General features: G+C 57.6%; 7 protein-coding genes across 7 annotated transcripts; 5 read left to right on the top strand and 2 right to left on the bottom strand.

Moving 5' to 3' along the window:
- Nucleotides 1-3,037: 3,037 nt before the first annotated feature.
- On the bottom strand, nt 3,038-5,004 carry TRAVEDRAFT_122138 (uncharacterized protein; the record flags this gene model as incomplete). Its single annotated transcript, XM_008039673.1, has 3 exons — nt 3,038-4,274; nt 4,745-4,845; nt 4,897-5,004. 3 exons carry the CDS (start codon nt 5,002-5,004, stop codon nt 3,038-3,040), a joined length of 1,446 nt encoding a protein of 481 aa, XP_008037864.1.
- A 426-nt stretch (nt 5,005-5,430) lies between these two features.
- On the top strand, nt 5,431-8,491 carry TRAVEDRAFT_167011 (mitochondrial Rho GTPase; the record flags this gene model as incomplete). Its single annotated transcript, XM_008039674.1, has 14 exons — nt 5,431-5,467; nt 5,526-5,584; nt 5,642-5,723; nt 5,788-5,930; nt 6,057-6,158; nt 6,213-6,332; nt 6,388-6,489; nt 6,543-6,772; nt 6,822-6,906; nt 6,953-7,399; nt 7,467-7,598; nt 7,740-7,811; nt 7,862-7,986; nt 8,223-8,491. The coding sequence occupies 14 exons, from the start codon at nt 5,431-5,433 to the stop codon at nt 8,440-8,442; spliced, it is 1,956 nt and encodes a 651-aa protein (XP_008037865.1). The 3' UTR covers nt 8,443-8,491.
- Nucleotides 8,492-8,774: 283 nt separating this feature from the next.
- Nucleotides 8,775-11,073, top strand: TRAVEDRAFT_28690 (uncharacterized protein). Its single transcript, XM_008039055.1, has 7 exons — nt 8,775-8,977; nt 9,242-9,627; nt 9,685-9,761; nt 9,810-9,848; nt 9,902-10,252; nt 10,308-10,679; nt 10,742-11,073. Exons 1-7 carry the CDS (start codon nt 8,871-8,873, stop codon nt 10,787-10,789), a joined length of 1,380 nt encoding a protein of 459 aa, XP_008037246.1. The 5' UTR covers nt 8,775-8,870; the 3' UTR covers nt 10,790-11,073.
- A 116-nt stretch (nt 11,074-11,189) lies between these two features.
- On the bottom strand, nt 11,190-12,482 carry TRAVEDRAFT_167017 (uncharacterized protein). The gene is made up of 3 exons (XM_008039675.1): nt 12,288-12,482; nt 12,157-12,229; nt 11,190-12,101 (listed from the first exon to the last, which is right to left on the bottom strand). The coding sequence occupies exons 1-3, from the start codon at nt 12,446-12,448 to the stop codon at nt 11,292-11,294; spliced, it is 1,044 nt and encodes a 347-aa protein (XP_008037866.1). The 5' UTR covers nt 12,449-12,482; the 3' UTR covers nt 11,190-11,291.
- A 206-nt stretch (nt 12,483-12,688) lies between these two features.
- On the top strand, nt 12,689-14,063 carry TRAVEDRAFT_122090 (uncharacterized protein; the record flags this gene model as incomplete). The annotated part of the gene is made up of 4 exons (XM_008039676.1): nt 12,689-12,746; nt 12,799-13,104; nt 13,154-13,254; nt 13,302-14,063. The coding sequence occupies 4 exons, from the start codon at nt 12,689-12,691 to the stop codon at nt 14,061-14,063; spliced, it is 1,227 nt and encodes a 408-aa protein (XP_008037867.1).
- Nucleotides 14,064-14,862: 799 nt separating this feature from the next.
- TRAVEDRAFT_46883 (CyP450 monooxygenase) lies at nt 14,863-16,951 on the top strand (the record flags this gene model as incomplete). The annotated part of the gene is made up of 9 exons (XM_008039237.1): nt 14,863-15,085; nt 15,138-15,267; nt 15,333-15,521; nt 15,572-15,833; nt 15,906-16,038; nt 16,100-16,113; nt 16,193-16,464; nt 16,525-16,797; nt 16,861-16,951. 9 exons carry the CDS (start codon nt 14,863-14,865, stop codon nt 16,949-16,951), a joined length of 1,587 nt encoding a protein of 528 aa, XP_008037428.1.
- A 789-nt stretch (nt 16,952-17,740) lies between these two features.
- Nucleotides 17,741-19,918, top strand: TRAVEDRAFT_46884 (PAH-inducible cytochrome P450 monooxygenase PC-PAH 3; the record flags this gene model as incomplete). The annotated part of the gene is made up of 10 exons (XM_008039238.1): nt 17,741-17,963; nt 18,018-18,147; nt 18,226-18,414; nt 18,474-18,735; nt 18,804-18,936; nt 19,004-19,017; nt 19,086-19,357; nt 19,420-19,548; nt 19,628-19,771; nt 19,840-19,918. 10 exons carry the CDS (start codon nt 17,741-17,743, stop codon nt 19,916-19,918), a joined length of 1,575 nt encoding a protein of 524 aa, XP_008037429.1.
- Nucleotides 19,919-19,922: the final 4 nt, after the last annotated feature.

Below are 19,922 nucleotides of genomic sequence, written 5' to 3' on the forward strand. Positions count from 1 at the left end.
TTCAGGCTTCCACCGCGAGTTCCTCGGCTATGTATCTGTACAGTGTACCGTGCCGCAGAACGCCGGGGCTTTTTTGCGGATGTAAGTAAGTAGTGTTTCCGGAGCACTCGGCGTGTTTCTACCAGACTCGACGAGTTTGAAAGCTCAGGGACCGTAAAGACGGAGAAATTTTAGAAGCCCCTTCGTGCATGGACAGGGACTTTCCAGCATAATATGCACAGCGAAGAGGAAGGCAACATTGTGGCCGATTGCAAGATTCGGCCGGTGTGGCGGCTCGAGCTGCGGCTTCGAACATTCTTACCAAAATAGGCAGGCCAACTTAGCGCACTCTGGTGCACTTGACTCGGGCATAGACTTACATATCGCGCGCTCACTAGTACTGCTTCTGCAAATTCACCTTGCCCATTGGCAATATTTCATTATACTCACGGCAGTTCTAGCCGGAATTTCCGAGTTCATGCGGGGGTGGCATCTCCGCAGGTCTCGTCCACCCATGATCCTCCGAGTGCACCGGCAGCGCCCAGCGTATCCATACCACCATGACCCTGACATCCGAAATCAGAACCGTGCGGCTAATAAGCGCAAACCTTCGGCTCCCCTACACCGCTACAGAGACCAGAATTGCTGCCTGTGCTGGAATGCAGAATTGAAGGAGGCTAGGAGTAACAGTGTGAGCACTTTACTGCACCCACTGTCGCTCCTGTCCCCTTCAGTTCTCAGTGCAAGGAATACAACATTGAATTGCTTGCACACACAGAGCCGTGCACATATTTTCTATTCATACGGTGAAGCACAGGCCCTGTTTCATGTGCATCAGGACGGAAGGAGAATTGGCGAGGGCACACACAATATACCAGTCCTGAGCTTTGACCATGTCCGATCACACCGCACGCACTGTGCAACTACTATTGGCTGAGTGGACGGATGGAGCCAGACATATGGCACGCAGGCGATACGAAGCAAGATCACGGAGCAGTCGCTTACTGCCGTGGCAGCGGCGTCCGCACTGCTTACTGACATGTTCTCACCAATAGCACATCAGAGCGGGTTACCATCCACTTAGCCGTCCACACGGCGCCGCCGTGGGCCTTGCGCTCGCACGCATAGGTTGCCGACAGTGCGCCGCCAGGGACCGCTGTACCACCGTCTAGACTCGAGCTTCTCGAGCAGGCAATGCATTGGGCTTACCACCTGATCTTGTGCTCCTGATGCCTGCCTCGCGATACATACCTACTCCGGAACCACCTTCGAGTCGACCTGAACCTGTACCTCTGTGTCCTGCCCCCAATCACCTGTCAGCTTGATCTCGACCTGCATGCAGCACCGGCAGTTTCTAGACAACACACCTCGTAGTGCAACGGCCCATTTTCAAGCTGCCCTCAGTGATCTTTAGGGCGACCGTGACGGAGTTGTAGCTGGGATACAGTCAGGTGAGTATCTTGGCTCAAGCGAGCACTGAGAGCGGCTCTGTATGCTCCGGCCACTCGCCATGGGATATGTGCTAACTTCCGCAGAAGCACACGGCCATGCTGTGTGCACACACCCATCCACTGCCGTGCATGCTGACGCTAAGTAGTCTGACCCCGCATCTCCCATGCTCACTCTCCCGAACCGTCAGTTCACAACACAGATCTCGGAGCTCCCGAAACACTCACGGATATCACGAGCTCGACCTTGCAGTACGACTTTCCACTTGCCCAACCTGCGAGAAAGCGTCTGCGGGTGGCGGGTGTACACGGGAGGTCTGGGGTGCAAAGCGAATGTGAACGGCGGAGCGGAGCCCAACCCACCTAGCGTGCAAAGGTGAGCCACTTGCTGACATGCACGGCTTCCCACTCATCAGGCGGCGGCATTTCGAAGGAGCTTATGGATGCCAGCCGCAGCGGCACGCTCAAGCATCCGGAACGCACGGACATCTGTCATATCCGTCCCTGCCCACCACACTAGTACTCGCCGTCATGCGAGCCGTGCTCCTCGTGCTCTATTGGCGGCGCTGTAGACAACTCGTGGGCCCGTGGCTCGGTTTCAGTTCCCGGCATGTTTTGGTGAGCCTATTTGTATTCTAGGAGCCATCTGCTCGCGGAGACCACGAACCGACTTAGGAGTCGATTAGTCAACCCACGACGGTTTGACCAGGTACGCTCGCGAACACATTTTAGCAGCGCAGGGGGCAGGCCGCGCGGAGGGGTCAACAACGCAGTCCGGCATGATGCCAGTGCGCATTTTGATCAGCGCGGACACGCTCCCACATCACCAGCGAGAACGTGCGCACCGAGTTCGATGCAAGCTATCGGACGAGAACATCGAGCCCACCTCCCGCGCGCCCGATGACGAGGCCCGATGGAGATGGACAGACTACAAGCAGCCAGAGTACGTACCGTTTCTAGTATGTCGCATGCGTCCCGGCGGGTTCCGGCTAACTTGTCCGCTATTGCAGACCGCGAATATGGCGTCGAGGCGTGTTTCTGGATGCCCGACCAGCGTACCAACGTCGGACGCGGGCGGGCGAGGCTGAGCGGTTGTGGTAGAGAGCAGAGACGCGGTGCGCGCGACGCGACTTTGCCGATTCGAGCACCGTCGGTTTAGGCGCCCTTGGACGTCGACGACGCGAAGTCGATTTCTCGCTCTTCGTATTTGTTTCTGCGCGCGCGTTTTATGTAGCCACGTCCGTATCCAATATAAACCGTTTTACGACGCAGAATCCCAGCGCGAGCAGCACAGAATGCGAGTCCTCCAAACTTGGAGACCTTCCCCCGCGCGTCAAACTGACCCCCACCATCCAAGCGCCAAACTGACCCCCACCATCGACGCAGAGTCCGCGAATCCATCTGGGAGATCCAACGGTGCCCCCGAGATGCTCGTCCAAGCGAGATCCACGTCCCACCCACGTCCGCGCCGCAAACTACCCGCAGACCCCAACCGCTCCGCCGGCTCGCCGACCCCGCACCGCCACCACCCACACATCTCGCAGCCCGTCCGGTTCGCGCGTAACGAAATATATTTCTTCGCACACTTACCGTACACATCACGCCCTCCGTCACCGTGCGCGCGAATGTCCATACCGAGTAACATAGAACCCAACGCCGCTGCTATCCCTCCGCTTCAGCCCGTCCTCCTTCGGCGGTCTTGTGAGCTTCGGATACGTCTCCTCTCGAGCGCCAGGCCCGAAATCCATCACAAACGGCCGCGACTGCGTCGCCCCAAACAGCCGCGAGCTCTCCAAGATGACCGAATACACCGGGGACGAATCGTTGCCCGGCGCGTGCACGCTCCAGCCCTTGTTCGCCGCGCGTACGTCCCAAAAGGCCACCACGCTATGCCGCGCGGTACCGGCTGCGATATGGCAGCCTCCGCCCCCGCCGGAGGACACGTCGTACACCGGCTCGAAAAGCCACGGGTCGCACATGCTCATCACCGGGTAGAGCGCCCCGCCCGCGGGGTAAGAGCTCACCCCGGGGATGCGGTGGGCGCGTCGTGACGAGCGCAGGTCGTGCACGTTCACGACGCCGTCGTACCAGCCAGAGATGATCACCTGCTCGGAGCCGCCCCAGGGTGCGTCCGGAGGCGTTCCGCATATGCCGTAGACAGCGGAGGCGCGCGGGTGGTCGTCGTGCGTGGAGTTGGTGAGGATATGCGATGGGGTGTCGGATATATGTGACTCGTGGATGGTGTGGACCAGGAGCGGTGTAAGAGAGGACGCGCCGAGGACGGCATGTCGATGCGAGAGGTGCGTGGCCCAGCTACGGACTCTCAAATCTAGGAACTGAGGCAACGGGTTGGCGGAGTTGGTGAAGAATACGGCGCTTCCGTTCGCCGACAGCGACAGCAGCTGGTCCCCGCACGCCGAAATGCTTTCTATGGAGTCGTTTCCGTGGTACGGCCTCTTCTCCCGGAAGCTCGGCTCTATGTGGACCGGGCCTTCGTGTCCAGGCTTGCACGCGGGCAGAACAACACGCTCGAGCGAGCCATCCGCGTATCCGACGTATACAGTGCGGTCGTACCCCCCGTCGGGGACGCACCGTATACTCGTGATGTCGCGGGAGGCTTGCAGGACCTTGTTACTCGTGTACGCGCACTCGAACTGGATGCTGGGACTCGTTCCCGGGGCCGCCGAGCGCCCAAAGGTGTAGGAGTAGATGTGGTTGGCGGCGGCCACGAACAGGCGGGAGCTGTTGACCGATAGTATGGGTTGGAGCTTCCCGGACCACTTAGATGCCAGGGGGCGAGCCACGAAGCCGGGAAGCGACCAGTTGTGGTCCGTTATCGTGTTGAAGCTGTGTCAAATGCATGATGCAACGTTAGACGTGTCTCTTCGAGTGAGACGGAGAACAGTCGCGGAGTGTTCGCGCGGAGCAGTAATATCTTTCCGGTATGACGCGCTTACTGGCCCGCCGCTTCATGCCATTGACCGCTTTGCCTGTCTCCATAATACGAGCGCGCTAGGCAACCCTACATATGTTGTAGAGACGGACTGGCACGGTGAAGGCAGGGAAAATGGTCACCAACCTGTCGGGTGGCTATGGTTTGAAAGCGCGTTGCACGAGCCGCTCTTGTGCTCCTCGATAGGGCGCGAGCAGCGGGTGCGTGCGGCGATAGGTGAACTGAAGAATGACCGCATTCCTTGGACGCGTGATAATACGGTTCTGTCGTTCTGCGAAGCATGCGCCGCTGGCATGTTCCGCAGAACAACTCGTTCGAGAGACAAGATTCTATCCGGATAACCTGTCATGTAGGGCGAACTCACCGGACTTGGTCGTAGGCACTCCAATGGAGCAATGACTTGGATAGGCTCCAAGTATGGCGGGGATTCGCCTTACTATATGCTGTCCAGCCATATTCGCCAACCTACAGAGAACCGTTAGTCTGGGAAGGTTCGGAGGTAATTGTGGGACACACCAATGCATGAAAATATCGTGAGGTCTGGGCGAGATGGGCGAGGTCCTCCACGGACAGATGGTACAGGACAACGATCCAGATGTCGCTAGGAAGGGTGTCGGCAAGCATGGTCGGGGCCCGTCGGGAACGATGGTGCGGCTTTGGATCCAGCCTCAATGGTTCGACCCTCGCTTCCTCGCCTGTATGTGTTCCAGCTCGGGGTCCAGCTGCGTCCTGTCCGTGGAGAAGGTGTGCTCCGTATCTTCCCCTGCGTCTTCTGGATAGCCCCGCTTGCGAGGGGCCACAGCAGCGTGGTGGTTTATATGCGGGTGTTTACGTTAAGGGCGCTGAGATGATGGATCTGTGTTGTGGACCCGGGGTGTTTGGGAGTGAAAGGGAAGTTCTCAGATCTCCGTGCAGTTGCCGTACACACTACCGCCGCGGGCGTCTATTGTGGCCGCAACAGCGCGCATCCTCGGCAGTCCAGTGCTCTCTCTACTACCTCTCACATCCTACACAACTCCCTAATATTCCCCTGCGTTCGCCGCGTCGACCATGCGCAGAGATGTCCGCATCCTTCTCGTGGGCGACGGTGAGTCTCGCTTTGTTAACGCGCTATACGGATCGCTCATTCACTTGAAACCCCGCAGAGGGCGTCGGGAAGAGCACTATAGTCACCTCCCTCATCAAGGAATCTTTCGTTCCCCGCGTAAGACAGTGTCATGTACGCGCTCGACAATCGCTCACCAGGACGCTCGTGGAATAGGTCCAGCACGTCGTTCCAGAAGTTACCATCCCACCAGAAGTCACGCCGGAGAATGTGACCACATACATCGTGGACTCTGGCAGTACGTCCGTCAACCGCGTTCTGGCTTGAATCCTGGGCAAGTCTGAAGGGAGGCCGCGTAACAGGCGGGCCTAATGACCAACATCATCTTGAATCCGAAATCCGCAAGGCGCATGTCATCTGCGTCGTATATGCCATCGACAACCCGAACTCATTCGACCGAATACCCACGTATTGGTTACCTTATTTCCGGCAGCTTGGTGTTAATGTGAGTAGTCAAGTCTACCTCATGTCGAAACGCCACCCACGGGGCTGCGGACCATTATCGCACGAGGAAATGACATACCCCATGCCATAAACATTGTCGCAGCACGTGTGCTGAACATTGAACTAGGTTCCCGTAATATTGGTTGGCAACAAGATTGATCTTCGAGGTGGGGAGGTTACGAATGAGGCCCTAGAAGACGAGATTATACCCATCATGAACGAGTTCAAGGTATGCCCCCTCCCTTGCACTCTGGCTCAGGCTGTTAGTCAACATGCTAGCTAGGAAGTCGAGACCTGCGTAGAATGTTCCGCGAAGCTCCCCTTGAACGTGTCGGAAGTGTTCTACTTTGCTCAGAAGGCCGTCCTCCATCCCACCGCCCCTTTGTACGACTCAAGAGAACATGTAAGTCGCAACACTCGTGAAGAAGCCGTGCTCAAACCTAAAGGAATCGACACAGGTCCTGAAGAAGGAATGCGTGGCGGCGCTACGACGAATATTCAAGCTTTGCGACATGAACAAGGACGGTCTCTTGGACGCTGCCGAACTCAACGAGTTCCAGGTACGTCCACATTAGACGAGGGAACGACGACATTGCTCAGTTAAGGGTTTTAGCGGAAATGTTTCGACGCCCCGCTGCAGGCTCAAGAGCTTGAAGGTATCAAGGAGATGGTCCGACAACATGCTGAAGGCGGGGTCCGCGACAACGGGCTGACCGAGGCGGGCTTCTTGTACCTGCACACGATCTTCATCCAGCGCGGCCGATTGGAGACAACGTGGACAGTGCTCCGGAAGTTCGGTTATGGTGAAGATCTCCGGCTCACGGAGAGCTTTCTGTATCCTAAGTACGCCTGTTGCAGGATCACACTCTACTTGATTCTGACTATATGCTAGGTTCGAGGTGCCGTATGATTGCTCTGTGGAGCTGAGCCCGCTCGGGTACCAGTTCCTCACGGTCCTGTTCGAGAACCACGACAAGGTAGGCGGGCCGCGCAAGATGCATGACGCGTGCTCACAATGTGCAGGATCAAGATGGCGCCCTCAACAAGGAGGAGCTAGAAGAGCTCTTCAGCACCTCTCCGGGGAACCCATGGGCTGGCCAGAAGTTCCCTGACACGACTGTCTCCGACGACACTGGGGCAGTCACATTACAGGGATGGCTTGCACAATGGAGTATGACGACCCTCCTCGAACACCGCACGACCCTGGCTTACTTGGCCTACCTCGGGTACCCGGACGAGCCACGCACTACTGCACTGCATGTTACTCGGCCGCGGAAAGCAGATCGTCGGAAGGGCAAGTCAGCGCGTAATGTCTTCTTGTGCTATGTGTGCGGAGCGGCTGGCTCGGGCAAGACTTCTCTGTTGCGGGCATTCGCCGGCAAGCCGTTCAGCCCGGTCTACGAGCCAACGAAGAAGATGAACAGCGTTGTCAATTCGGTGGACATCGACGGCTCGGAGAAATACCTCGTGGTACGTGCTCTGCGGCGCCGTGCAGTGCTTGGCAGATCTGCGGCAGGTGTTGACTGCGGACGTACAGCTCCAGGAGTTCGGCTCCAAGTACGAGGCAGAAACGCTTCGGAGCCCAAAGAAGACGGACCTCGCGGACGTGATCGTGTATGTGTACGACTCGAGCGACACCAACTCGTTCTCGTATATCAGCAATCTCCGGGTACGTACTCTAAGTTTATGCTTCGACATCAGCAAAACACAGAAGTTGCCCAGGAGCTTCCAGGAGATTTCATAGGCTTTACACCATTTCTGTGTTTTGCTGATGAACTCAACGCTCCGAGTCTAACATCGTTGTCGACAGCAACAATACAGCCTGGACCACATACCAACGCTGTTCGTGGCAACGAAGTCTGACCTCGACCTCGCGCTCCAGGTACGTGCACCGGCTATAGTGCCTCATTGTAATGCTCATGCAACGTGCAGAGACACGAGGTGCAGCCTGACGTTTACTGTCGGCGTCTATCGCTCCAAGCACCAATCGCGGTGAGCGTGCGGACAGGGCAGACGGCGGACGTGTTCCATGCCGTGTGCAGAGTTGCCATGAACCCGTGCGTTGCGATCACAGCGTGCCCGCTTGCCACAGGAAACATCGATAAATATCACGTCCCCTGGCTAAGTGCAAGAATTTGTAGCAAATTCATGGCTGTCAAGATTCACCTTGTGTCGGACAAAGGAATTGTGACAGTTATTATATGCTTCATGATCTTGCACTCACTCAGGTGCCATGATATCTTGTGGTGTTTGTCATGGTATACGATGTCCATTGGCTTACCATTATGGACAGAAACTCCGCAATACCGGGAGGCGCGGATCGGGCGCTGTCTGCAGCAGCACGCCTGAGGACGTACATCAAGATTGCGTCCACAGTGGGCGGGCTCTCGGCTGGGCTGTACCTCGTTTATCGGACATTTGCACGGCCAGGGGGCGCGCAGGGCGGATGGAGTGTGGGTTCGTGGCTCGCGTGGCTGATCGGCGGCGGAGGTGGGGGTCGACGCGAGCTCTGACGTGATGCTCTTCGCGTTCTTCGTGTATTTTGGACGATCAGCACATTGCTTGGGTAGTATCACTGGGCCCCAGCGATGGGTAGCTTCTGAGTTGCAGATGGTGTAGGTGTGCCGGGAGTTAGTGCGAGAAGGTCCTACTCAAGGGAGATTAGATGGCGATCAGACCGAGGAGGTGCGTTCGCGGGCGAATCGGCTAGATCCGATAATCTGACGCACGGCGAGGGCGTGGCGTCAGAGCGCAACATAAGTGACATAGCCCCAATAATACGAGTCCCGCCCACAATAGCCCGCTCGCCTGTTCTGCTCTCTCCCCAACCACCACCTCCTGCACACCGCACACTATCTGTTTGCGATTATCACGACGAACACGCGCTGCACAATACCCCAACCACATACAAGATCCGACTTGCTTGGTAGCGACACTCAACATGGACACAGACATGGACTTCGATGCAGGCACCTCTAGCCTGCAACCTGCATTCGAGCCGCAACCTCAGGCACCTCCTCAAGTGCTGGATGAGGGCCGAAAGATGCTGTACGTGTGTAAATATGTGGAGGTTGGAGGCTATTCGCAGCGTGTTTGCTCCGTCCGGCATAGGATGTCTATTTGCGTGGCGAACGTAGTGTCCCTGGACCCATCTGTAAGCAGGACGTTACGGGGACTGGGTTCGGTGTATCTGCCAATGACCCAGCTTCGAACTTCGAAGGCTCATCATAAAACGCGTTGCGAACGAACTTTCCACTCCACTTCTTCGCGATGTCGCATCGCCGCATCAGCAGCATACTAACCACGCCCCAGTGATCTTGTTTTCGTGCAGGACTGCACAGGATCCCAGGGAAGCTACATCTCCTCCGCAACCAAGAACATCGAGGAGATTTGTAGTCACATCTACGAGTCTGGGAAGCTCCAAACGCGCGAGGACCTCCGCATCGGCCTCATCGCGTACCGCGACCATCCGCCACAGGACCACACATACGTTACGAAGAACTTTGGATTCTCGTCGGACGTCTCTAAGGTGCACAAGGATCTGTCAGGCCTGTACGCATCAGGGGGCGGAGATGGACCCGAGGCCGTCACCGCGGCACTGGCGGATGCGCTTCGGATGGAATGGCGGCCTGCCGCGAGCAAGATGGTCGTGCTCATCGCGGACGCACCACCACACGGCATTGGAGAGTACGGCGATGGTGAGTCTAGTCGTCGCTTCTGCGGCCATGCGGCTTGGTTTATAATCGATCTGCCAGGGTTCGACGAAGGTTCGCCGGATGGGAACGACCCGCTGCAGATTGCCCGGACCATGGCGCAGCAGGGAATCACTCTCGTAAGTCCTCCGGAGCCGTTTAACGTCCACATCGCTGATTGGCAGCAGTTCTTCGTTGCGTGCGAGCCCGCGCTCAGCGGCTACTCTGTGAGTCCTCATGCCGTTACGCCGTGCAGGCATCATCTGACGCGTGCCCGCAGTATGCAACCGATTTCTACCAGGCTCTGACGAACATCACGTCGGGCCTCATGCTCCCGCTGACGACTGCAGATCTGTTGACGCATGCTATCGTCGGGAGCGTGCTCGAGAACCTCGACATGGAGCGCCTCGTGCGTGAGGTTGGCCAAGCCGTGTCCCAACGGATATTGGGCAACCATGAGAGCGTGGATGATGTCGCGCGAGAACTCCATGAGCGGCTGCTGCTCCGCAATGAGAGCACGAAGAAAGTCGTCATCGAGAGTATCTACCGTGAATCCGAAGAGGCGAAGCACAACGTGAGCATCTACATGAATGCCCCAACCCTCGCGGAGGCAAGGCCACACCTAAAGAGGGTATGCGATATTATGTCTTATCCATATGTTCCATATTGATGATGTCCCTATTCAGGTCCCTGGAACACGGTTCACCGACAAGTACCTGCACGCACGGATGTCTTCGTCGCGGAGTTCGTACTACGGCTCGCCATATCTGCCCGCGCGACCCGCCGCCGAGAAGACGTCTCCGGTGAAGCCTGTTGCGCCCGCTTCGCCGCCAAGGAAGGTTGTGTCGGATTTCAAGGCGTTCGGTGCGTCGCCGACAGCGAGCGTGTTCGGCACCGCGGTGCAGTCCACGCCGTTCTCGTTAGCCGGCGGCAAGGCAGCGTTCGGTGCACTCCGCGGGAACGGGCGGACGACGGCGTTCGACGATGACGAAGACGAAGACGACAGTGACGGCCGGCAACGCGTGGAGCTCCGGGAAGACTCCATCACGCTCGACCAGGTGCGTACACCCGGCCTGTGTCTTCGTATATCGCGGTGGTTGACTGTACGATTTGTCTGTAGGCGCGGCGGATCGCCATGCAGAGTGCGTGGAGAAGTACCCGCGTATGAGCCTGGCCTGCGCGCTGTGGCCTGCGCGCTCCTGTTTGCAGGCCTGGGGGCGCCCCGTCGCTTGCCGTCGCATCTGTACATTGTGTATATCCACCCAGCATCGTGCGTAGTCATTCCCCGCTGTCTCCTTTTACCCGCGGTTGTCCCGGCAGTCGATCCTCTGGGTCACAGCCCGCGTGCGCCGCTTTCGAGTCTCGCTGATCATGCTGTGTTTCTCTTCTCAGTGGCCTGGGACCGCCCGGGGGCCCGTCTTGTATCTCATCGTTTTCCCGCTTGCGTTGAACCGCTCTTGCAAATGACCTTGTTTCCTTATGTGTATGATCCGGCCGCGATTGCAGTAGTTGTGCGAGGTGCTAGTCAATACCATCACCCTACTCCGTCGATGTACAAGTAGAGCCAGTCTCAGGAATAATATGTGTCGATGTGCACGGAGTATACATGTGTGAGGAGATGACTAGAAGTATGATAGGACGAATGCAGACAGAGAGTGGTGAGAAATCCGTCATGACTTCGCCGTCTTCTTCGTCTTCTTGTCTGAAGACGAAGCGTCGGTGGCTGAAGCCTTCTCCTTGGCCTTCTTCGTTTTCCTCTGCTTCGTGGGCGCCGTCTCCCGGGTATCCGCTGCATCCTCGACCGCCATGGGTATCGCTTCAGCCACGCCCGCCTCTGCGGTATCTCGACTTGGCGCGTCCGCAGACTCCTGAGAGGAGGCTTTGCGCGCTGCCTTCTTCTTGCGCCGCTCTTCCTTATGCGCGCGCTTCTCCGCCCTTTGCTGCCTCCGCGCCGCCTTCGCCGCCTTGCGCGCTGCCTTGGCCTCCTTATCCTCGGTCTCATCTGAAGCCTCAGCTGCCCTTTCCTTGCCCTTGGACGTCTTCCGCGCCTCGTCCTTCGCGTTTGCTTTCGCCTCTCGTTTCCGACGCTTTCTCTCTTGCTTCTCCTCGCTCTCGTCTGCTTTCCGCTTCTTGCTAATTTTCCGCTGCTTCTCCTCCGTTGACGACGAAGCGGACGAAGAGAGCGTAGAAGGCCCCGCTTGGCTTTGCGAATTCACCGGTGATGGCGCCTCGTCCTTTTCTTCGTCCGCCGCAAGCACCGGGCCGCGGTAAAAGGCTGCGTAAAGCATGCGTCGCGCGGCCTGTTGCTTGGCCACCGCCATAAGGCTCAGTTGGGGGGCTGCGCTCGTGCTGCTCGAGCTAGAGGAGGGGGTCGTAGCTCCAGAGAGGGCAGGTGTGCCGGAGAGTGGGCGGCGGTTGGAGATGATGCCCGTGGTGGTGCGCTTGAGCTCTAGCGCAGGTGTTGAGCTACCCTCATCGTCCTATCCGGGGTGTAAGACTGGTTTCATGGGGGCAAGAGTTTGGAAGGGGGCTCACCGATCCGCTATTTGATTCATCGTCCGAGTCGTGCAGCTTGAACTGTATACTCGCCGCAGCCGCTTGGAAGACACTGTTCACAGCTCATAGTTAGATACCCTAGCTCGCACAGGTAGATCGAGTGCACTGACTGGTCCCAGAAGGGGAATGCCTCATCGCGGTCCTTGCCAATTCCTGCGAGCGTTTTCTTCTGTATGACGGTGATCGGCTTCGCTATCGCGCCGTTGCGGAGGCCTGTGCCCTTGCCTGACCAGCCTTGCTTAACCAGATGTCCGTGGCCGTCGATAGGCATGTCGAGCGAGCAGCAAGCAGAGCAGCAGGACCTGAGTGGAACCCTGCAGACGGTGAGTGGCCGAGATGGACGCCGAAAGAAAAGGGTACAGGCACACGTGACCTGCTACACGCGCCGAAACGGTGGCTGGGCGCTTCCGCCAAACGCGTCTCTCAACCACTCCGCTCCGTCTCCCCCCACTCCTTCTTAAGATATCCGGCCTCAAGAGCCTCCCGCCCACACGAAATGTCCGGTTCACGTATGCGTAAGTATAGCGCGGAGGAGAAGGAGCAACTGCTTGCCAATCTCGATTTGGAAGGTCCGTACGCTACCGCACGCGTCAACGTCTTAAACTCAAACATGCCTCAAAGTGGCGCACAAGACTCGCCAGTTCGAGGACTGGCTCTCCGACGCGCTCGAGAACTTCCGGAGACACCAGGAGGGTCTCATTCTGCGTATACCGCGCATCGTGCGCAATGTCACTCTCCGGGACTTCGCGAAGTACAACGGAGACATCCAAGAGTGCGTCAAGGGCCTGAAGCGGGATATGTTGGGCGCGGAGGACAACACCATCGATGCGGGTACGCGGAAGCGCAAATGGATAGAGTCGCAGGAGACGGAGGACAAACTCGACGGGAAACTCGGCCACACTGAGTCCTCAAGAGCGATCAAGACTGGTACAATGCTTGCGTTTAGCAGTGATGGCATCGCTGACCGCTTATGTAGCTCGTACGGTGGCCGCTACGCCAAAGAAGAAACCTTCGTCGTTTGCTGCGCCCACTACCGCATCGAAGACGCGCCTGCCTGTTACCAAGACCCCAGCGAAGGTATGCACGCCTACCTCCTCTATCAAAACGCATATTCATGTGCGCAGACCCAAGGCCGCCCTCTTGGCCGCATACCCTCGGGCGCCGTTTCCCCGAGTCCACAGAAAGGCACCAACAAATCACTTCAGTTTCCCCGCACGCCCTCGAGATTCGCCTCCCCCAGCAAACCATCTCAAACCGTCCGCCCCGCGTCCCGCGTCCCCTCCTCGTCCACATTTAACCCTACACTCGCATCCGAAGCGTCACATCCACGCTGGCCGCGCAAGAACGAGAACATGCTCAGTGCGAACGGCTCGCCATTGGCCAACCCGTACCAGCTCGACCTCAAGAACTGGTTCAACTTAGCCGTAACGGATGGCGACGGGGCCGACACGGAGAATGACAGTCTACCAGGAGATACTGACGGGTCTCGTGGGCTCAGCAAACTCGGGGTCCCCGGCGGCAACAAGCTGAAGAAACAACGCAGCATTGTGGTGCGCTCCGCGTCCAACACCTCAGTCGCCTCGCACGGCGGCCACTCGCGCTCTACCTCCCAGGCCAGCACGCTCGTGGCCTCGCAAAGCAGCCTTGATACGAGGATTAGCGGTGCTTCGAACTCCTCGCAGCTCCCCCTCGCAAGTGCCCCTTCCGTCTCAGCCCTTCTATCAGTACAGACGAAGGACGGACACGTGCTGGAGTTCAACCCGCTGCAGACGACGCCAGACGAACTCGATGCGCTGGAGGGCATCACGGACAGCGCGAAGAAACAGGCGAAGGAGGACATGGCGCGGCTGATACAGGTTACGATGCAGCGCTGGAAGCTCAGCTAGGCCCACATTCTCGTTATCTTCTTCACGCAACTATAGCATAGCTTTCGGACTGATTGCATGGTCACATAGGTCTCACTCGTGTATTTACTGCACTCAGTAACATGGCGGGATCCAAGTTGTACAGTACGTGTTAAGGGGATGGCAGATTCGCCGGTCCGCGCTCCGTGGATGCATTGGAGCTCTATGGGTTCCTTCACGCTGCTGACCATTGGGGCTTCTGAGCAAGATAGCCCTCCCAAGATCTACCACAACCACCGACGCCGGGAAGAGAACGTGCTAAGTACACGACTATAAGCAACGAATCATACACAAACAAAATAATGGTAGCGGTTGTACTGGAGGTATGTTTTTTACTCATCGCTCTCCATCCGCAGTACTTATCAAGGCGATACGTAACCCAGGGCTTGAGCCTATTGGCACCTTGTCTACGCCATATCACTCGTGTGAATGCCCTCCCCTTATACCGACCCTGCCTTCTCCCAGCCATGCGCTGCATCTTGCGTAGTATGGCTACTGTGACGGGGTGCATGGAGCGATGTCACCCTAACGCGAGATCGAATCTGCAGCATTGACATGGAACCTACAGTTCATTCGCTATTCAATCAGTGAAATCTGGCGTGGTCCTCTCTCACGACTTGTGCAGGTGACACCGAATGACCAACAATGCGGACCGCCAACACGCGCCCCAAATCGTGCCCGCTATCATTCTACAGGTAGCTAAAGCTACTAAGTAATGCAGAAAGTACACATTATATAAAGGTGCACCAGTGACCCACCGTGGCCCGGTATCGCCTTCATCATGGACACCGCTAGCGCGTTCGTCCCGGCATATACCACCCTCCTCCCTGTGATCGTTTGTGCCGTCTCATTGGTTTACCTGCGGTCGCTCCTTGACTGGGGAGCACGCTCGCGGGGCCTCCCTCTACCACCGGGTCCGACGCCTTTACCTATCGTCGGCAATGTACTGGGTTTACCGAAGAACAGGCCTTGGTTGGGATTTCGTGATATGACCAAGGATTACGGTCATTGCTCCTTCTCCCATCTATGCGAACGCGCATTCTGACTATCTTGCAGGTGATCTCATGTATTTTCGGGTATTCGGTCAGGGGCTGCTGGTGATTGGGAATGCAGAGCTTGCCCACGAGTTTCTCGACAAACGTTCGGCCATTTCCTCGGACCGACCTTCAAACTTGGTGATAAAACTGTGAGTCGACACCAGGCGGGGCATGACGACCGTTGAGTGTGCTCGACTGATTTGCGTACGCTCAGCTCGGGTCAAGATTTGAACTTCGGTCTCTTCCCGTACAGCCCGCTTTGGAGGCAACACCGGCGCGAGTTCTGGCAGTTTTTCAATCCAGGGGTGATTTCCAGGTACCAGCCGATGCAGCTCACGGAGGGGCACAAGTTCCTCGGCAAAGTTCTGAAGTCGCCAGAGCGGTTGAAGGACCACATACACCAGTAAGATATCCAAGCCGGTGGTTCAGGCTCCATTTGACGCGCGATGTCAGCTTGTTCACAGGAACCATCATCAAGGTCGTTTACGGCATCGATATCGTAGACGAGAATGACCCGCGTATCGTTATGCCGCACAACGCCTTGGACGCCATACGGAGGGCTACCCCCGGCCGTTTCCTGGTGGAAACCTTCCCATTTTTGCGCTACGTGCCCGAGTGGTTCCCGGGAGCGGGATTTCAAAAGATTTTCGCCGAGAGCAAGACGGCGAACGATTACTTGAAGCACGCCCTGTTCGATGAGACCAAGGCGGTGCTGGTCAGTCGCATCCTTTGCTTGCAAACAAGTAGTAGATGTGGTTGCTGACATATAGGACGTTGGATTACGTAGGAGCGGGGCGAATCCCGACCTTGCGTCGTCGCCGATATGCTGACCAGAGCGAAGACGGACGACACTGAACCGGGCAACATCTCAAAGGAGAAAGAGGAGCTGCTAAAGAATGTATGCGCGACTGCCGTTGACGGTGAGCAGCGCAGTGGCTAGGGTATGTAGAATTCAAACTGATCATATTCTCTGTCGTACAGGAGGATCGGACACGGTTAGTGTGCCATCGAGGGCGTCCACCATCGGCTTGCAGTATGTAAAAACGGCGTCCAACTCACATTGTGGGGTTACAGACCTACTCGATCTTACAAGCGGTATTCGTCGCGATGTCCCTCTACCCTGTCGTGCAACGGAAAGCGCACGCGATACTGGACGCTGTCGTAGGGCCCGACCGCCTCCCCGACTTCGGCGACAGCGAGGCGCTCGCTTATATCCATGCGATAGTGAAAGAAACGTTTCGCTGGAACGTCGTTGCGCCGCTCGGCATCGCGCACAAAACTATGCAGGACGACGAGTTCGGCGGGTACTTTATCCCCGCGGGCACCACGGTGCTCCCGAACGCATGGTGCGTGCCAGAGGACTCCGCGTGTAGACAGATCACTTACTGTGCCCGTGACACGAGCAGGGCCATGCTACACGACCCCGCAGCGTACGAGGACCCGGACGAGTTCCGCCCGGAACGGTTCCTGCGCGATGGTCAGCTCGACCCGACCGTTCTCGACCCCGCGTCATTCGCGTTCGGGTTTGGCAGGAGGATCTGCGCCGGACGGTACTTCGCATTTGGGTCGCTGTTCATCACCGTTGCGTGCGCGCTGCACGTATTCGACATTGGTCCGCCGCTCGATGCGGACGGGGTGCCGATCCACATTACGTTCCAGCAGACGCACGGAGTCCTGTCGTCAGTATTCCTGTTACTGTTTACGGTTAGGTTCTGAAACAAGGTTCACTAATTGCTGTGCAGATACCCCGAAGATTCCCGCTGCACCGTCAAACCGCGATCGAAACGGGCGGAGGCGCTGATATTAGCCGCACAAGACCTGGGAGGACTGTAACCACTCATGTACCGAATTTGTTTTGGCAAAAAGGTCGAGGGGAAGCGGACGACGCTTGCGGCTTGAATATTGCTGCGGAATGAAGAGACGAGAGAAGGTGACTAAAGTGTATAGTACATGCTATTGGGGAGGACACGTTGCCAGTCCACCCTCCGTGGATGCATATGAGCCAGCCAAGTTCTGCGAACTTTCTCAGGTCGGGGGCGTTACACTCCTTTCGACGGCAGTCTCCGACGGTGGACCGGGTCCTAATCCTGATGGCGCACTTACTTGGTTATTCGTGCCCTGAGATGGGTTATTTGTGGGTTGGTTCTTCAGCAGGGCGAACTCTAAATGAAGTTCAAGGGTGGTTCACAACAAGCGGGGTCTAGGGCCTCCATTCGCGCCATGCCATCCTGTGAGCATTCTTCCTTCATAGTCAGCCTTGCTTTCCCTCAGCTATACCGCTACATCATTCTGACGTACATCATACAGTTGGTCCTACGAGGATGCGAGTGGCGCGGCATCCCTTCTGCTCCCCAGGGAATTCACAATGCCTTAAGACGACGGCCACACGGCCACACCACGTAAAGAGGCGCTATTCAAAGGTGTCTTGGCGTACTGTATGCTCACACCTGGCTCAGCTGACGACAGTGCAGAAGGTCAAGCGAACGATGCGGACCGCCATCGGCCCACCCATGGCCAACTTCCATGCTTCTGGAGTAGCCACGGCCGATAGGTGGTGCCGAAAGCACAGTACAAAATCTGGACCCTAGGGAGGCGTTCAGACTCCGGGAACAGCTCTCTACCATGGAAATCCTCAGCACGTCTATCCTAGCCTACGTCATTCTCCTCCTGGTGGCCTCCTGTGTCGCTTCGCTGAGGTACCTGCGCTCGCTCTGGGACTGGAAGGCACGCTCGCAAGGGCTTCCATTGCCGCCGGGTCCTAGACCCCTCCCCATCGTGGGCAATGTGTTTGACCTCCCGAAAGTCAGGCCTTGGCTAGGATTCCGGGACATGCGCAAGAAATACGGTCAGTACTTCTGCCCTTGTATGACGCCATGCGATCTCAAATCTCTCATGGCAGGTGATCTCATCTATCTGCGAGTCTTTGGTAAACGCCTCCTCTTGATCGGGAGCGCAGAGCTGGCGCGCGAGATCCTCGACAAGCGTTCCGCCAATACCTCAGACCGACCGGTGAATCCAGTGATAGGACTGTAAGTACTGCGGAACACTTAGCTTCAAGCTGCCAGCAATGAGCGTGATGTGCTCAACTAACCTTCCGGTGTACACAGCTCAGGGCAGGAATCGAACTTCGGCCTCTTCCAATATGGGCCGCGATGGAGGCAGCACCGACGAGAATTCTGGCAGTTCTTCCATCCAGGCGTGGTCTCAAAATACCAACCGATACAACGCGCCGAAGTGCACAAGTTTCTCAGGACGCTCCTCAACTCGTGCCCCGACCCGACGGACCGTATTGGACAGTAAGCCGCAGCGAGCTTTGGCGCCTTTAACGCTGTCATTTGACAGAAGATGTCAACAGCATGTCCGCGAGTGCGATTCTCAAGGTGGTCTACGGTGTCGATATCGTGGACGAGAACGATGAGCGCATCGCAATCCCTCGCGCTGCCTTGGAGACTACCAGAAGATCTACACCTGGAGCCTTTGCGGTGGAGGTGTTCCCGATCTTGCGACACATGCCCTCCTGGTTCCCCGGTGCGGGGTTCCAAAAAGTCTTCGCCGAATGCAAGGTGGCGAACGAATATCTGAAGCACGTTCTTTTCGACGAGGCCAAGGAGGCGCTGGTAAGCATAGACTTCCGTTTTCTAGGGAGAAAGGTGGCCGGTGATGCTCTGAACGGTCACCGATGAAGGAGCGGGGCGAATCGCGCCCATGTGTCATCGCTGATATGTTCGCAAGGGCGAAAGCGAACGGCGCCGGGTCGAACGAACTTTCCGACGAGACGGAAGACATGTTGAAGAACGTATGCGCAACGGCTGCGGAAGGTTCGTCGTCTGGTGTCCGATGTGGTTGCATCCCAGCCTGCATGCTCATGCCAGTGCTATCACGCAGGCGGTGCCGACACGGTGGGCACGCTTCAAACTGCTTCTTCGCGTCACGCATCCTTACCTGAGCCCGTGCGGCTTCTCACCAGGTTTTTTCGACGCTGCAAGCCGTCTTCGTCGCAATGACGCTCTACCCCGACGTCCAGCGCAAGGCACAGGACGCGCTCGACGCCGTCGTCGGGCCCGACCGCCTCCCAGACTTTGGCGACAGCGACGCACTCCCGTACATCCATGCGATCGTGAAGGAGGCGCTGCGCTGGAGCGTCGTCGTGCCGCTCGGCCTCTTGCACCGCACGCTGCGCGACGAGGTGTTCCGCGGGTGCTTCGTCCCCGCGGGCACGACCGTGGCCGCGAACACGTGGTGCGTTCGTCTGTTCTTTCCTACGACGGTCGGCGTAGCTCACGGCACCCGGATGTGCACAGGGCGATGCTGCACGACCCCGCTACGTACGAAGACCCGGACGAGTTCCGCCCGGAGCGCTTTCTGCGCGATGGCGACATACCACTAGACTCGACTGCTGTTGCCTTCGGCTCAGATTCGATTGCCTTCGGGTTCGGGAGGAGGCAAGCAACCGCCATCACTGTCTTTCCCCAGCAGTAGTCCCAAGCACTGACTCCGCGTCGTCGACAGGATCTGCCCCGGGCGGTACTTCGCGCTCGACTCGCTGTTCATCACCGTCGCGTCCGTGCTGCACGTGTTCGACATCAGCCCGCCCCTCGACGCGGACGGCGCGCCGATCCCGGTCAGGTTCGAGCAGACGCACGGCATCATATCGTCAGTGCACCCGCATTTTTACGGCTGGGTTCGGGGGGCGGCGTTTGCTGACTGTGGGTCATGCGCAGGTACCCCGAGGACTGTCGGTGCACCGTCACACCGCGCTCGAAGGCGGCGGAGGCGCTGATATTGGCCGCCCAGCAGTAGTAGC

This window comes from Trametes versicolor (assembly GCF_000271585.1).
Source record: "Trametes versicolor FP-101664 SS1 unplaced genomic scaffold TRAVEscaffold_5, whole genome shotgun sequence".
NCBI classification, from domain to species: domain Eukaryota; kingdom Fungi; phylum Basidiomycota; class Agaricomycetes; order Polyporales; family Polyporaceae; genus Trametes; species Trametes versicolor.

Bases quoted from the DNA above. Each gene is read 5' to 3' on its own strand.
- TRAVEDRAFT_167017 (XM_008039675.1), bottom strand. From the start codon at position 12,448: ATGCCTATCGACGGCCACGGACATCTGGTTAAGCAAGGCTGGTCAGGC. The intron at 12,230-12,287 runs GTCAGTGCACTC...AGCTGTGAACAG, and splicing joins GCATTCCCCTTCTGGGACCA to TGTCTTCCAAGCGGCTGCGG. The intron at 12,102-12,156 runs GTGAGCCCCCTT...CACCCCGGATAG, and splicing joins ATGAATCAAATAGCGGATCG to GACGATGAGGGTAGCTCAAC.
- TRAVEDRAFT_28690 (XM_008039055.1), top strand. From the start codon at position 8,871: ATGGACACAGACATGGACTTCGATGCAGGCACCTCTAGCCTGCAACCT. The intron at 8,978-9,241 runs GTACGTGTGTAA...ACCACGCCCCAG, and splicing joins GATGAGGGCCGAAAGATGCT to TGATCTTGTTTTCGTGCAGG. The intron at 10,680-10,741 runs GTGCGTACACCC...ATTTGTCTGTAG, and splicing joins ACTCCATCACGCTCGACCAG to GCGCGGCGGATCGCCATGCA.